Source organism: Aythya ferina (assembly GCF_964211825.1).
Source record: "Aythya ferina genome assembly, chromosome: 7".
Taxonomy (NCBI): Eukaryota; Metazoa; Chordata; class Aves; order Anseriformes; family Anatidae; genus Aythya; species Aythya ferina.
This window is the reverse complement of record NC_140302.1, coordinates 15,634,862-15,652,036: the sequence shown is the minus strand read 5'-3', so window position 1 is coordinate 15,652,036 and position 17,175 is coordinate 15,634,862. Positions and strand designations below refer to the sequence as shown.

Below are 17,175 nucleotides of genomic sequence, written 5' to 3'. Positions count from 1 at the left end.
ATTGCAAAGTTCTAAAAACTGCTGGTGCTTACAAGGCTCTGGTGGTGCTGGCTACATTTTGTTGAACATAAGCATCAGTATTTCTTAAAACTCAAGCTTTAAATATGTTGTGGTTTATTTTATTTTTTTAGGACATCCATCATGTTTGAAATTCTGTCCTGAGTTAACAACAAATGTGAAGGCCTTAAGATGGCAGTGTATTGAATGCAAGACATGCAGTGCATGTAGGATCCAAGGCAAAAATGCAGTAAGTTAGACTGTTCAGTGTTACCTGACTTTTGTTTATCATAGCCCTATACTTAGCACATATGCAAATACAAATCACTGTTGTGCAACCTCTAGCAATGCTGTATTAAGTCTTTTTTTCCTCTTCCTCTTCCTTCCCCCACTCCCCTTCAGGATAACATGCTTTTTTGCGACTCCTGTGATAGAGGGTTCCACATGGAGTGCTGTGACCCACCACTTTCCCGAATGCCAAAAGGTGATAATGAAAATACTTTCATTCACAGTCTTTTCTCATATTAAGTGACCAAAAGCTCTTAATGATGCTAATTACTTTCACATTGGTGAACAATATAGTTTCAATCATGTCAAAGCCAGAATTTTATTTTTTGAGTTTTTTTTTTTTCCTCTCTGAAACTGTAAAGGTCAGTTGATCAGGTGAATTCACCATGAATTGAGGTCTTGGCCTATTATTGAGAGTGAAGTTTTGCAAAGGCTGTTTAAAATGTTTGGAGTGTATATATTGATGTAGAAATCCTTAAAGCAGGTGAAAAAGACAGCTGCCTCATGTAAGGGTAACTTAAAACACCTGTGTCCTTCAGATTCTCTAGATCTCTGATATATAGCACCTCTCATTTCTAGTCTCACATCTTTATGGCGTTCATTATTTAATCTTAAAATTACACTGCAGATTTTCCAGCTTTTTTTCTTTAAATCTTCTAGTGTTATTTATAAAAGCAAAAACAAACAAACAAAAAATGCAAACACACAAAAAGTGTTCAGGTTATCTACTGTTAAAAGGATAACAAATTCAATTTGTATGTTAAACCAAACATACTTCGTTGTGATCTGATGTTTTCTTCAGCACACTCTAGACTAGTTAGCTGTGTAATTCACATGTAATTTTTTCCCATCTTAATTTTTTCAAAAAAAATATGTATCTGTCGTGTAAGGAAGAGCAAGTTATAACAGACTTTCTTTTAAGAACCCATTTGCTTACAGTCTTTTGTGATCTCTTTTGCAACTTCTTTTTCCCCCTTTCCTTGAGCAATTTGTTGTCAAAAATTTTAAGGTATAGGTAGAAGGGGATCACTTTTCTTTGTCTACTTCCCCTTCCACCTGTCTTGTTTATGAGAAAACTTTACATACATGGCATGTATCTTGGTAGGCACCTGCAAGACAGATTAAATATGTTGTGTACAATTAAACTTTTTTTCCTTTATGTAGGGATGTGGATTTGCCAGGTCTGTAGACCAAAGAAGAAAGGGAGAAAGCTACTTCATGAGAAAGCTGCCCAAATAAGGCGACGATATGCAAAACCTATCGGACGACCGAAAAATAAACTAAAGCAACGAATGTTGTAGGTTTCTCTTATTTTTTTTTTTAATTTTAATTTTTATTTTTTTTTTACTGTACTAGAGTAATAAGTTTCAACCAGTTTTTAACTGTTTCAAATTGGGGAAAGTAAGTTATGAATATTCTAGTACAGACCTTCTAGTCCAATGGATAATGACTTTTTATTCATAATGGTTAATTTTCACATCTTGTCAGAACCTGGTGGAAAAAACTTCCTGTAAGTTACTTTTCTAGGTCCCAAATTTTTTTTAATACAAATTGCACCTATACCAAATAGAAATAAAAGTCTGTACAGTAATACATGACACATCTATCTTTATATGTAACTTAAAATAATTGATACACATGCAGAGACCATAATAAATCAATAATAAATAATGAATTTAGTTATAAATAATTTCAGGCAACTGTTCTGTTCAAAGGCCTCTTCAAATGTAGTATAAAAATTACTTTATTTGTATCAGTTCATAAAACCCATTCCAAAGAGCACAACATGTAAATACTATAGAAGTTCTGTTTTCAGTGGTACTCTAGAAACAAACAAAAAAAAAAAAGTGTTTGAATTATGTTGTTAAGCTGCCACTGGTTACTTGGCAAAGAGGCTGCAATTTGTTTTACTTATTAGGAATGTGTTCATCTAATACAAGAGAATGCTGTAATTCTTTTGGCATCTGTCCTTCCAGGGAACACTGTAATTGGACATCTTAAGGCTTGGTTGGAGGACTTTTTTTAAAAAAAGTAGTTTAAAATGCTGAGTTGTCTTTACACTCAGTCTTAAACAAGAACAGATTCTGTGTTAACTTCAGTAGCATGTTGCCCTCCATTTCCTGTTTCTGTCCATATGTGCCTTCCTTCTCTTCCTATTTAAGTTTGTTTGGCTGTGTCAACTCAGCAGCTGAAAGGTTTTCTGCCTCTGTCTACTACTCGTTTTGTCATGTGGCTGTTACCCAACCATTTTTCTCTACAGTCTAAACCTGTCTGGTATACTTCGGAGTTGTGTGTTAGCTGCTGTAAAACCTTGCATTTTGCAAAATAAGAACTTGTGGAGTCAACGTGTAAAAGGGGAAACACATACATATATTAAAAGAAAAAAAAAAATAAATACTGGCAGTTCTCAAGTACAGCATAATAGTCATGTTGATGTACTTGGTAGTGCAGCTTGCTATCTATATATTTATTCTCTTTATGTCAGGATCTCATCTTTCCTTTAGGTCCATGTTCAAAAGTTCTGGGTAGGAACCCTAGAAGGAAGCATGGCACTATATCAAAGTCAAAAATGTAGTTGTAATGGATCATAAGAACATGCTCATAAAGGAAGAATGCATCAAAAACTTTTATTTCTCCTTTCTCTCAATTAAATAAGTATTTAAAAGTCATTGAAATAGCCATACACCTTTCATTGTTTTTACATGGTGAAATGGTTGTGTTTCCTTGTGTGTGCATCTCCCTCTGTTTATCGCTACACCTTTGTGTTTATCCCTTTGAGAATTCTAAAAACTTGTCCTTGATTTATGCATTCCACAGTGGGTTTAGCAGGAATGTTTGTCTGATACAGTATTTCTGCTTCCCCTCATTCCACATACATGTAAAGGAAAAGTTGGAAAGCTTGTGGGGGTTTTACTGTTAGCTTTTGATGATGAAATTCTGAGCTATGGCTTTTAATGTGAATGCTGTGTTAAAGGATGTTAAAGTCCCTGTAATGTTGGATTATGATTATGAATATACAGATTTTCTTTTCTTTGTAGCAAATGAACCACATGAGCATGTTAGTTTAGTACTTAGGGAAGTTTTTTTCTTTGTAAAAATACTTGCATTACTATGGGCACGCTTCTACTACTGCAATGTCTAATCTACATGAAGTAATTTTGTTTTGGAAAAACAATAGTTAGGAGATGGGGTAAGAGCAGAGATGTGTCCTCATAGAATCCTACTTAAGTGATAGTAATGTACAGAAGACAGCAGTGTCGTACATAAATGTGAGCGGTCACATGAAATAAAGCAAGATTAGCTAATGCCACTTGATTCTTTTTGTGTAGCACAAAGAATCTGTCAGGTTATCCTAGAATAACCATCTGCCTATTGATTGTCTGTAGGAAATCCTTCACAATCATACTATAGAGGCAAATTACGATGTAGGATTAACTAAAAACACGTGCGTTAGTCACCACTAGTGCCAAAGGCCAGTACATGTGGTAGTGAGAGTAGGTCTTGTTATGGACACAAGCTTATGGCAGCAGCAAAGGATTTGAAAGACTTAAGTTTTTGGTTTTGTAGCCTCCTAAGAGCTACCCAAATGTAAGGATGTGTGAGTAGAAAAGGGCCAGTTCTTAAACTGGTGGGCCCTTGGAGTTCAGCATACCAGATGGTAGCCCCAGGCTCTTTGATCTCTAATTAGAAGTAACCTGTTGGAATTAATTATTTCGGCATCTCAATTAAGAAGGCAAAATCTGTGAAAGAGAACTTTTCACTGCAAAATAAATGAGCTAACTTCAAAGAGCAGGATGGAAAGGGGGAATGGAAGCATTTGATGCAACTATATAGCTCTGTTTGGATTTTTCATTTGATCATGCCTCCTGATATTTATTTCTCTTACTCCAAATAATTTTAAACATTCAGTTTCTATATACTTACTTATTCTCCAGCTCGCCCTTCAGTGTTGCACATCTCTTTAGTCATTAGCAACCAGCTGAACCTGTACTTCTGCTGTCACAAGTGTTGGCCTTTCACCATGCCCTTTTTCTTCCTGGCATTCAAGTAGCAGTCACCACTCTTCTTTCTTAACATCTTCCATGTTAGGCTTGACTGGTTTGTGGTTTTTCTATAAACATTGCTTGTTCTTATGGTTTTGATCTTTCTTCTTTATGGTGATTTCTTTTCCCCTGTTGTTCAAATTTCTAGAAAAAAAAAAGAAAAAAGGCCATTTGTTTGGGTTTGTTGTAATGCTCTCCATAAATGACCTCAATTTTCTTTTATGTCTTAGGTGGTAATTTTTATTGCTAGCGTTGACATATGTTATCAAATGAGTGTGGACAAAAACAGCAGTTTGTTGAAAATTGACTGTATTGCTAACTAATAGACTTTCTCTACAGTTTAAGTAAATGTTTTGGTATGCATTAACTTATTTACATTGCATATGAGCATCTTCTTTGTTTATATAATAAATTCTATTGTGATGAAGCCATTACTGTGCTCAAGCACAGTGCATTAATATTTTTCTCCAAAGATGCACTTTTCTAACATGCCTGAAAGTAGATGGAGAGGTTGTATACTAGGAAGATCTTGCTATCTGAGCAGCATCTGTTCATATGTACAGTGGACTACCTTATTTAAACAGAGAAAAAAAGAAACGTGGTGGGGAGGGGAGAGAAAAAGTTGGGTGTTGCATCATAGCGTGAATTACTTTAAAAATGCATATGTCCTTAATTTTTTTTTTAAGATTAAGTATAGTGGCATAAGTAATTTGTATAAAGTATAGTGCTATTTGGCAGTAGCTGTGTCTTTTTAACACTGATTTTTGTTTTCCAAATTTTTGCATAGGTCTGTAACCAGTGATGAAGGATCCGTGAATGCATTCACAGGAAGGGGGTCACCTGGTAGGGGTCAAAAGACTAAAGTCTGTACCACACCTTCATCTGGTCATGCTGCATCTGTGAAGGATTCAAGCAGCAGATTGCCTGTTACAGACCCCACTCGGCCTGGTGCCACCACCAAAATCACCACCACCTCCACCTACATATCTGCCTCTACACTTAAAGTTAACAAGAAAACCAAAGGGCTTATTGATGGCCTTACTAAGTTTTTTACACCATCACCTGATGGTCGCAGATCACGAGGTGAAATAATAGACTTTTCAAAGCACTATCGTCCAAGGAAAAAGGTCTCTCAGAAACAGTCATGCACTTCTCTTGTGTTGGCTACAGGTACCACACAAAAGCTAAAACCTCCACCTTCTTCACTTCTACCCCCAACCCCCATCTCTGGTCAGAGCCCCAGTTCACAAAAATCCAGCACTTCTACTTCTTCTAACTCTCCCCAGAGTTCTTCCAGTCAGTCAAGCGCACCCTCCTTTAGTAGTCTTCCTAGTAATAGTCAGCTAAAGGGACTCTTTGATGGACTCTCTCATATCTATACTGCTCAGGGACAGTCTCGAAAAAAGGGACACCCAAGCTATGCACCGCCCAAGCGTATGCGTCGTAAACCAGAATTATCTTCTACTTCAAAATCTAATAACCATTTCTATGGAAAGAAAGAGGTTAGGAGTAGGTTTATTTCTCGTGCCTGTACTTCTGGATGGGGTGTGTCTAGAGGACATGCTTTTAAAGCAATTGCTCACCTCAAGAGAACAACTTTCCTTAAAAAGCACAGGATTCTAGGCAGATTAAAGTATAAAGTGACCCCTCAGATGGGGACCCCCTCACCAGGGAAGGGGAGCTTGGCAGACGGAAGAATTAAACCTGATCAGGATGATGGTAAGCAAAGGTCAAAGCGCCAACCAAACCTGCGTCCCGTCCAAAACCAAAATTCTTATTTTGTCACATAGGTCTTAGCTATTTCTCTTATTCTTACTTCACTTTCATACAAAAGCGACAAAGCTGACCTTTTATCTAATGCTGACTAAACCTCCAAAATGTTATTTCTGACTAATACCACACCACCTTTTTATTATTTTTTTGCATCTGTAGTGACATTAGGAGCCCCAAATGCCTTCATGATGTTGCTTATGGCTGTTTAGTACCGCATGAATAGCCACTTCATGCTACTTCCTTGTTCTTCCCCTGCCCTTTCTCTGGCAGTAGTGCTGTCATTATGATTGTGTGCTGTCAGTGCTTATAATGGTGGGCATTTCAATTCATTTCCCTCTGCTCCATTGCTTTTTCATGAACAATTCCATCCTGCTACAGTCTCCACAACACTTGATCTGTACTGCTGTAAACCACCTTTTTAATAATTACTTTTATTTAAGAAAAAAATATACTGGTGACGTTTGAATGTACACTTAGCTTAGCATTGGTCTCCAACTTTTAAGGGAAAGTTTTTCTCTAATTTTTATTACTCGAATAGAATATCCTTGTAGAATATCCCGAAATTTATCAAGTGGCATAGTTTTAATGAGAGAATATATTCCCTTTTATGAGGTTCAAAACTAATTTAGTAGAACTGGACTGTAAAGCCTTAGACAGAAAGACAAGCAAATAGCAAAAATTGCTTACGCAACTGCATACTACAGAACCAGAAGAGAGGAAAGATTGATTTCTGTTATTTATAATCCCAAATTTAGTCAAAATGGGAAATCATAACAGCTATAACTGCTACAATCCTATTTAGGAGCAACACTTTGGTAAGGCATGTGTAATCTTCATGTCTGTGAATAAACTTTTTGCTGGTTTTAAATAACAGATACTGAAATCAAACTAAGCATCAAACAAGAAAATACAGATGTATTTCTGGTGGGAAGCAAGGACACAGTTACGCAGGAGGATTTGGAAGTATTTAAACAGGCTCGGGAGCTTTCCCTGGAGGTAAGACTATGTTGAATGAAATTACAGAATCAGAATGGTTTGGGTTGGAAGGGACCCTAAAGATATCTAGTTTCAACCCCCTGCCAAGGGCAAGGATACCTTCCAGCAGACCAGGTTGCTCAAAGCCCCATCCAGCCTGGTGTTGAACACTTCCAGGGATGGGACATCCTCAGCTGCTCTAGGCAACATGTTCCAGTACCTCACCACCCTCATAGTAAAGAATTTGTTCCTTATATCTAGCCTAAACCTACAATTTTTTAGCTTAAAGTCATTACCCCTTGTCATATCACTGTACTCCCTCATAAAATGCAGTTACATACGTAAATTAAAACTACTTTCATTCTCATATTCTCTCATTTTTAATAAAATCCTTTTGACCTACTGCGTCATGCTTATTGTAAATATAATTTGGGAGGTAGTGTATATGCAACTTAAGTCTCCTAGATTAGAGACAAGGGCATGGAATGGGTCAGGTAAGTGAGACTTCAAATAGATTTTGAAAGACATCCTTGAGCATTTTGGACACAAGACTACCATTGATTAAACATAGAGATTAAGCACAGCTGAAATAATGGTCGTGACTGAGAGGATGATGGTCTGTGAGAATGTGCTTTGATGTCCTGTGCAGAGAAAGCAGCCACTATGAAAACTTAAGCCCCTCCCAACAAATACTGCTTGGTAGAAGGCAAGGCGATTTAGTGAGCTCATGACTTTATTTTGCCCCACTATTTAACACACTTTGAGTTTGAATATAGATGACTTCTAGTAGTAAAAATGCTTGAGTTAAATCTGACTAAAACTGTTTATACCAGCTAGTGTTAATGCTCTTCTTTAAGGTACGTACTGGTAATCTAAAGCTTGCTGAGACTGAGCTGGTTTTCTTTACCAAGGAAGTTGGATATGGCAGCTGAATCTTCCTTTTGCAAAAGAGGCTTTTAAATTTCTTTGTCAATGAAATGAGCAAGCCTAGTAGGCTTCTAAGTTGCAAGAAGCTCTTCACAAGTCAATCATGAGGAGATTTTGCCCTTCAAGCAACCAGTGTCTTTGAGAACCTGGGTCAGAAGGGAGGTGCGTGTAATGCTTCAACTGCTGCTTTTTATAAAATTGCATAGTAAACCATTATGTCTAGTGCTTTTTCTAGCAATGCAAGTCACTTAATTTGTTTTTCATGTTAAGAGTAAGAGAACCGATGTTACTTGCCATAGGTCAATGTGACATCCTTATCACAGTCTGAATTCAGAGTGTGTTAACCAACAAATTCAAATGAAGTTTAAAGAATCAACTTCATGATTAGTTTGTGTTTCCATTTGCTCATGGAAACGGTTTCCATCTCCTCCTCATTTATTTCTTTCACATGCAGTCCAAAAATGTTATGAGACAAGATTGCTGAAATTGGGGGCAATTAAATTACTTATTTTTCCATTTTTATTTTATTTTTGTATTTAGTCTAGCAGTCATTTTCTGATCAGTTCAATCTCAGTATGTTAGCTGAGAACAGCATATGTTAGTATACTGGGGACAGTTATGAGGTCAAATCCTATGGACCTCCAGAAAGGTTCTGCTGATCCCTCCTCTTTCCTTGTTTTGACAAGATAATGGCTTAGGGGTTGAACCAGGACTGCAGAAAAGTCCTTCCACTAGATCCTGCAGAAAAGGATTCAGGCAGTTGTGCCTCTTCTTTGGCTGGGCCATTCATCATCTATTTCTATGTGCTTATTTGTAAGCACTACTGACCTCACTTCATGATTGTGGGTTTGTTTGGCACCTTGAAAGGAATGTTCCCTTTTTATATCTAGCTTTTTGCAAACTCTGTTCTCTGCCTGGGCTGGAAGAATTTAAGCGACATTTGAATACTTTAGGTTTGTCACACTGGGTGAAATTGATACAAATATAAGTTTTTGTTGTTGTTGTTGTTTGTTTAACTTTTTTTATAACTAGTATTTTGCATTTATTGTACCTGACAGAAAATTGGGTGTAAAAACACTGGTGAAACAAGTGGGCGATACCCCTCAGTGATTGAGTTTGGAAAATATGAGATACAGACCTGGTACTCTTCACCTTACCCACAGGAATATGCAAGGTAACAAGTCATCAAAATCAACATATATTGTTTTGATTTTTTTCTAATGTGATAATTGTGATTTACTTTCTTACTTTTCTGAATTGTTTGTAACTTACTCATGTAACTTGAAGAGCAGATATGCTTTTGTAATTATAAGGGAGATCAAGGAGTTGTCTGTCTTTTTCTACTAGTTCTAATCAAAGATGCATTAAAAATGCCATTTTTTCCAGTTCTGCAAAAACATTAACTTTGTAGCATGTATCAGTATTTTCTTTTTAACAACTTCAAACCAGGAATGCCTAACTTGTGGCCATTTAGAGCAGTTAATCTTGTTTGTCATCCAGAAGTTAACTTCCTTCTTTTTTAAGGACCAAGAAATCTGCATATATTAGATAAATAAAGTCAAAGTGAGGCAAGTGTGGCAACAGTGTCCCATTTCTGGCTGCCTGTGCTAGGACACCTCAGTCAGGCAGAGAGCATGAACTAGTATGTGTGCTCAGTAGATTCCTGCTGATTTTGTCATGTACTGAAAAAGCATATTTCATGAATCTGTTGGATATGTGGTACACATGGAAATTTGCAGAACTATATGTTCTTCAAGACATCTACTCCAGCAGGCAACCAAGTTACATGGTCTGTTTCAAAAAGCCTTTGCATGGCATTAATGTAAGCTTCCTTTTCTCTCCTTCCCTCTCGTTCCTAGGTGTTAGCATTGTGGCATAGTGGGAATAAGGGACGTGTTATCAGTTGATAATACAAAAAACAAGGGCTAAAAAAAAAGTGTAAACAGCATGTTTCCTGTTATTACCAATGCCTTTATAGTGTTAATCTTTATCAGTTACTCTTTTAATCCCTCAATTTATATCATATTATGAGAGAGAGATGTGTTACATCAAGCAAATTAATTCCACATACAGGCATGATAATGAATAATTGTTAGTACAAGACAAAAATGAGATATCATTTGTAGGAGGCAGTTCTTGGCCCTAACTGCAGTGGGATTACATCATGGAATGAACACTTCAAACTATTTTTATGTTGTTGATAAACTTTTTTAGAATCCTGTAATCATGCAAACCATGATTATGATCCCAGGATATGCCAGTATCTTCACAGCAGATTGTTTTTCCTCTGCTCTAAAACATTGTGATATAATCCACTGCTCCAATAATTTTAAAATTGAGGTTAATAGCCACAAAACTCATTGGAAAGGAGCAGTTTGTGGTATGTAGAACGCTTGTCAGCATTGTCTGATGTGAGGCATATGTGTTACTTGTATCTTGTCTGAACTGAATCCTCCTTGGAAGAATAGTCATCATCTAGGATGCGTTGTTTCATGGACATAGGTGGAAGGGAGACTTTTCACACATATGGTCTGTTTAGACAGGCTTCTCTGGTTAAGAAATAACGTAGGCAAGGGTGGGGGATTATAATCCTACCACAATTGCTTTCCCATTGAAGTATTAGGAAGATAATTGTTTCCTATATATCTTCCCCGTATCCAAAGTAAAGAAAATTAAAAGGAAGGAAATTCTTTGTATTCTGCTGTGTGTCCTCTTTGTCTTTATTGGAAGAAAAAAGATGAAATTTGAGGTATGACTCCAGTGTGCTTGCTTTGATGGAGACCACAGCGAAAACTTTGGAATGTGGGAAGGGACAAATCACAGGGATTTACCTAAAGTTGTACCACAAAATAGCTGACCACAGTCACACTCTGTTGAATCAGATTCACTGTGATTGAGCTCCTATCTTTTTTTCTAATAGCTAATGTATATGCTTAATAATTCCCTGTAATGTAGTGATACTTTTAATTAATATTATTAAATCTGTTTTTTAAACTTAAGCAGCATTTACTCAGGGTACCTTATAATAAACTGGGCAAAGAGGAGCATGTCACTTTGTGATAACTTTTCTTTTTACGGAACTTAATATTTTTAAAAAATGAAATATTTTTCTAATTTTTCTGCAGACTACCAAAGCTTTACCTGTGTGAATTCTGTCTTAAATACATGAAAAGTAAAAACATTTTGTTAAGGCACTCAAAGAAGTGTGGCTGGTTTCATCCTCCAGCCAATGAAATCTACAGAAGAAATGACCTGTCAGTATTTGAGGTAGGTGTATCCAAGTCTAGATTTCTGAAAGTAATTGTTTGGTAGACATTACAGACCAGTTGTAGAACAATAGCATGGAGACTTTAACATACTTAAGCACTTCCTCAGAGATTCTTATTGCATTGCAAAAACAAGCCCATCTTCCCCGTCCCGTTCCACCGTGTCAAATTCTGTCATGACTCTTACTTTGTTTATCTGTAATTCATGAATTACTCAGCCTTTTGAAATGCTTTTATAGCATACATCTTAGAATGGACTGCAATGGATGCTCTTTGACTGGATTGCCTTTTCCTTGTCAGCAGAAGTGCCTTCCATCCTTTCATTTCTAGCAATTTATACATTTTAGGTGTAGAGACACTGTGAAGCATCAAGTAGGTTCTTCCAAGGTATAAAAGCAAGCAATGCAGCCTATTACCCACTGTTCTAGAAATACAAATGATAATTAAGTGCTTTTGCCTCCTTCTGGATGTTTGAACATGAAATGTCCTGGTTGGATGATGGAGGTTCAGTCCAACTTTGGCCACAACAAATTGCCTTCAGTTTTGAAAGTCCAGAGTTGGGCTTGTGGGCACACAGCCCTTTATAAACTAACCTATTTTCATGGGGGACTACTTCCTTAAAAGTATTGGAAAGTTTAAGGATATCTTGAACAGCAGAAATCTTGTATGTCACATACGTTTAATAACTGCAGGCATGCTACACATTAACCTGCATGTGGCTGTTTCTCGAGAGTTGTTACCAGTCACATTAAGAGAACAGACTGTCAGGGTTACTAGGACTTGTTTTTCAACAGCAAAACAGCTTCAATATTTAGATGGGTATGTTGCCAACTTCTTTTTAATTGTAGGTATTACAGGTTCTACTTGAAACTTGTGTTTACATATTGTATAAATGTCTATTGTGCCTGATAATTGCCATTGTCTGATCAAACAATCGTAGATGCAGTTTTGGAGTCCTTAAATGAAAATCTTGAAGTTTGGTTCATTAACCTATTTGTTTTTATGCTATTAAAGAAAATTAGCTATCTGCATCAAGATTGTTTCCTTCCTGTCTTGAGCAATTTTTCTAAAGACTGTAGATTTGCTGGCAAAAGACTTAAGTTGTAAACAGGCTTAATTCTTTTTCTATTAAAAACAGAAATTGTCCTGTCAGTCTAGAATAATTAACCTTTTCTCTGTTTAGCAGGTGTTAAGACTTGTGCAGCATACAGCAATAGGCAAATTCTGCTTTCCAGTTTGTTTTGTTTTTGTTAGCTACTGCCAACACATGAATAAAAAGTTCTTAAAAAAATAAAGTAAAATACAGCTCTGGGTGGGGAGGAAACCACACACACACACAAAACACATGGAAAACAAGATGCATGTGAAAGGAATGTCCGGACTCTTTCTCCACTGCTCTTACCCCTTTCTCTGAGGTACTTCAATAAGCACCTACATTAAGACTTCTGAAATAGCTGTTCTTATTTCAAAGGTTAGCTTCTATTATTATTCTGATAACTGTAGAAACTTACTCATCGGATCATGTCTTTCCTCATAGGTACTTTAATGAACTTTGTGCATCCATTTTCTGTTTGGCAGGATAAAGGGTTTGTGGTTTCCTTTGTGTTCTCTGTTTTCTAGAGAAATATAAATGACTTTGGCATTTAAGATTTATGTAACCCTGCTCAGAGCATGACTTTGACAGATTTGAGAGAAGGCTTTGACACAGTTTACTACTACATTGTAGCCAAGGAAGTTTGACAGATGCTTCCTTTTGGAGTTTTAGTCTTTTTTTTTTTCCTTCTTTTTCTTTCTACTTCTGTTTGAAGCTGATGAACAAGCTGTGTTTGCCTGCCATTTAAGGAGTCTTTTTGCATTTCTCTACAGACGTTCTTGCTGAAAACGATATCTTACATAATTTGGGTTTTCAGACTTGTGGCTTATTCAGTGATGATTTTTACTTGGTTGATGTTCTCCTTAATTTGCATGCTCGCTACTAAACATGAAAAGAAGGAAAAAAATGGACAATGGAGTGAGTTGCATGAGAGCTTAGTGTACTTGATACGTTCTCAAGTGCTATATGAAGTTTATTCTAATGCCTTTATTAGCCGTAGCTGTCCATTAATTGTTCTTTCTTTAATCCAGATAACACGAGTATTATACAGCAGTAACCTTGAAGTCCCTAAATAGATCCAAAAGGTTGGGAGTTTACTCAGTTTTATAACTAGGATTCTAACTAGAAACGAAGTAGAACATGATTTCTTTTTCAGCACTGTGTGCATACCATTTGGCTGTCTCTGTGAATGAAATATAAACAATGACTTTATCAAAGAACATCAGTACAAGCAAACCTTTCCATTAAGATTATTTCAGAAAGACTGTTGCCTTTGAACCCTCCCTTTCAGGGAGTGACTAATTGATCGAGGAATTCTGCATGTATGTCTGGCTTTTCTGTAGCTGTCTGCATAACAGCTTGACTCTTTACACTCATAACATACCTAGACTAATTGTAGCACTTAGCCTGAAAATTTACTTCTCTTGCTCAGTAGTGTTTTAGTCTAGCATAGAATTTTTGTCTTGTCTAATTTATTCAAAACATAGCTATGTTTGATACAAAATCAGCAGCCTGTTCATTGGACTTACACCTTATAGATTCAATGTAATGAGCTTCGTTGTCTTTGATTTTCTTTCTTTATTTATTTTTGGTGTGTGTGCTGGACACCGCAGCCTTCTTGCAAATCAGTTTAATGTAACTTTCAATAGCGCATTTTTGTTGTCTGCCAGTCGTGTTCATTTTGTCTCAGGAAGTAAGTGAAAGAGGTAAGTCTTACTTGAACAATTAAAAAGTAACTTTGTTTAATAAAACCAGATCCTCAGAGGATACTTACAAATGCAAAGTAATTAGTACTAGTTCAATAATTCTTATCTAACAAGAAGCAGGGGCGTCTTCTCTTGACTTTTTTTTTTTTTTGTAATGCTACCTTATTCATGTTTCCTTCTAGGATATGGTTGATACAAGAAGCTGTTTTGTTCTAACATACTGGTGGCTTTGGAAGTAACTGCATCTGTCTTGCTTTCTAGGTTGATGGAAACGTGAGCAAAATTTATTGTCAGAACCTTTGTTTGTTAGCTAAGCTCTTTCTGGACCACAAAACCTTGTATTATGATGTTGAACCATTCCTCTTCTATGTCCTTACAAAAAATGATGAGAAAGGATGCCATTTAGTTGGATATTTCTCAAAGGTAAAGGAAAATATGTATATATTTTAAACGTTTGTACTTTCCCACTATCTTTTGTGTCAACAGCAAAGATGATTTTGGTTTTCTCTTTATGGATCTCAAATGGAATGTACATATTTGTCCCAAATCTACTACTACTATCTTTGAGAAAAAAAAAAAGATGCAAGTTGAGAAATTGTATGTGCAATCAGCCATATGCATTGTTATTTTTTTGTTGTTGTTGAATGTGTTGTGGTTTATATTGTATAGTTGAAAAATTCAATTTTTTTCCTCCCCATCAGTTTTGCAATAATATACTAAGTCTAACTTCTGAAAGTGCTAAGTATTTGAAATTATGTTCATTTCCATGTGTTTTCATGGCTGCACTGGTAAGCAGTTCAAGCTGTCTATTTAGATATAAACAGTTGGCTGTTTTCATCTTTGTTTCTCTCTTGCATAGAGTCTAATCTAATGAAGCTACTTAGTGCACAGAGCATAAGAACACAAGCCTAACTTTTATGGTGGATGTCTCTTTTAGAGTAGATGTCTGTTGCTTGTGGCTTTGCTTGGAATTTTAAAACAGTAGTTGTTGCTGTAGACCAAAAATATTTCTGTGGACTGTCATGACAAATGCTAACAAAAATAATGGTGAAAGATAATCAGATATGCCTGCAACTAGAAAAGCATTCAATTGTCTACTTGTCTGTAAGAATTTTGATCAATCGGTATATAGTTACTTAGAAATGCAATACTTGGTGGTCTCTAGCATCACCTCCTCCCTCAGTATGTAATTTCCTTTATTTAAAAAATCATTTATATGAAAATGCTAACTTTAAGAAGTCTAAAAATTACTAAAAATTAAGAGTACCTGCATGCTGCGCAACGTTCTCTTGGGGTTTCTGTCTTCTGAGATGTGGGTCTTGTTGAGATTTGAAAAACAGACTGATAGACACAATTTACTCCATCTTATGTTAGCTAGAAGTTCTTGTGGAATCCAAACATGTCAACTCATTATTGGCAAGTATTTATCTAATAAGTTTAGATACCGCAGGTGTCCAGATTAATCTCTCCTGATATTTCTTCTGAATGACTATTCAGCAAGGATGCATTTTGTTTCCTCACTCTACCCCTATTGCTTCGGCCAGTCTGTTTGTCCATTTTGATGATCACAAATGCTTTCACTACCATAATATGAGAAAAAATGTTCAAGTCATATCCAAATTTCACTTAAGCACTCAATTTGTGTTGTGTCATCCTGTCCCCCCACCCTTTTTTTTCCAAGCGTGTGTTTGTATGTGTGTTCTTGCTGGCAGATGTGCTCTGGCTTTGCTTGCCTGAGTACAAATATGTTGGCAGGATGTGTACTTCATACTAGCTGTGGTCTTGAGAGTTTGGGATCCTGAACAGAGTTTGGAAACCCATGCAGAAAAAAATAATACTTCAGGATTCATTATACCATAGAAAGTAAGAAACCTACAGAAGTACGACATGGTTCTCTATTCTCATGTCTGAAGAAATATTTGGAAACCAGGTTTGTGGTCCTGTCGGTGTCATCACTGATCTGGTGTCATCTTATGTGTGGAAGCTGAAATAATAGGTGGTATTTTAAACTACCAGTGTGCTGGCCCCAACTTCTTGTTGGTTATGCTGACCTGGATATCTTTAGTTGATTTATTTGGTCTTCCTCAAAACTACCTAGTGCTGATTTTTTGTTTTCTCTGTAATCTTTTAAAGATAACAACACTTTAAGGATCTTCCTTTTTATCAGTAAACTCTAAAGGAACTAAAGCCTAAAAGCTGTATTGTTAGAGCAGCTTCCTAGTTAAGGTTCTTCCTTCTGTTGTTTTAAACAGTCAGTATAATATTTGCATCCACTGCCTATGTCATATGAATTCACTTTGTCTGAAAGAGCTCTGAATTTGGAGCGTTCTGCCTTCATTTGGATTCAGGTGAGAAGCTTTGAAAGAGTTAGCATGACTTAGTTTTGTGGATATAGGTTGTTTCCCCCAATATTCATTCAAAGAAGACAAAGGTGGAAACCAGCAAGCAGTCAGTGTAGCAATTGCAGAAAAAGCAACTTCACCATGTGTATGGATGTTATTTTCCTCTTTTATATCCTTGAGAGAAAGGTCAGTGAAGCATGAAAATACCTCCCTTTTCCCTGTTCTCCTCCTTTATTGCACTTAACCTTCATTATGCTGTTTAGACAATGTATTTAATTTTAAAGGTGCTGAGTAGTTAACTAGTAAAAAATAAATATTTTGAAGGGTATGTTTGATTGATATTTCCTTCTTATAATTAAATATTAACATTGAATTATTTGACTTTGGTACTGACCCCAGGCATCTGTTCACCTTATTGGGATATTTTAAAAGGATAGTAGTGGCAGGTGCAGGCAATTGCCCACTTCAGCACTGCTTTGACATACTTGATCTGTTTCTCCTTCCCTCAGGAAAAGCTTTGCCAGCAGAAGTACAATGTCTCCTGCATAATGATCATGCCCCAATACCAAAGGCAAGGATTTGGAAGGTTTCTTATTGATTTCAGTAAGTGAAGTGTTTTGTTTACATTTGTGATCCAAGGAGCTGATGGTTATTGTAAAAAATGGTAACATGTAAAACTTTATTTAACTTGCTTTGTTTTTTGTCAATAGATGATGGGATTTCTGTTTATATTTACATAGGATAGAAAAGCTCCCTGAAGTGAAT

The 17,175-nt window shown here is 36.3% G+C and overlaps 1 protein-coding gene across 8 annotated transcripts in view; it reads left to right on the top strand.

Annotated features, from left to right (window-relative positions):
* Window positions 1-17,175, top strand: part of KAT6B (lysine acetyltransferase 6B) — a 112,915-nt gene that overhangs the window by 62,449 nt on the left and 33,291 nt on the right. For 5 of the 8 annotated variants that reach the window (XM_084525553.1, XM_084525552.1, XM_084525551.1 and 2 more), the window contains exons 4-12: window positions 132-247; window positions 400-481; window positions 1,450-1,582; window positions 5,116-6,047; window positions 6,976-7,097; window positions 9,062-9,177; window positions 11,129-11,270; window positions 14,330-14,491; window positions 16,920-17,013. In XM_084525553.1, the coding sequence (XP_084381679.1) occupies window positions 132-247; window positions 400-481; window positions 1,450-1,582; window positions 5,116-6,047; window positions 6,976-7,097; window positions 9,062-9,177; window positions 11,129-11,270; window positions 14,330-14,491; window positions 16,920-17,013 (1,899 nt within the window). The remainder of the gene's footprint in view (window positions 1-131; window positions 248-399; window positions 482-1,449; window positions 1,583-5,115; window positions 6,048-6,975; window positions 7,098-9,061; window positions 9,178-11,128; window positions 11,271-14,329; window positions 14,492-16,919; window positions 17,014-17,175) is intronic. The other 3 variants (XM_084525557.1, XM_084525556.1, XM_084525558.1) reach the window with 3 other exon arrangements.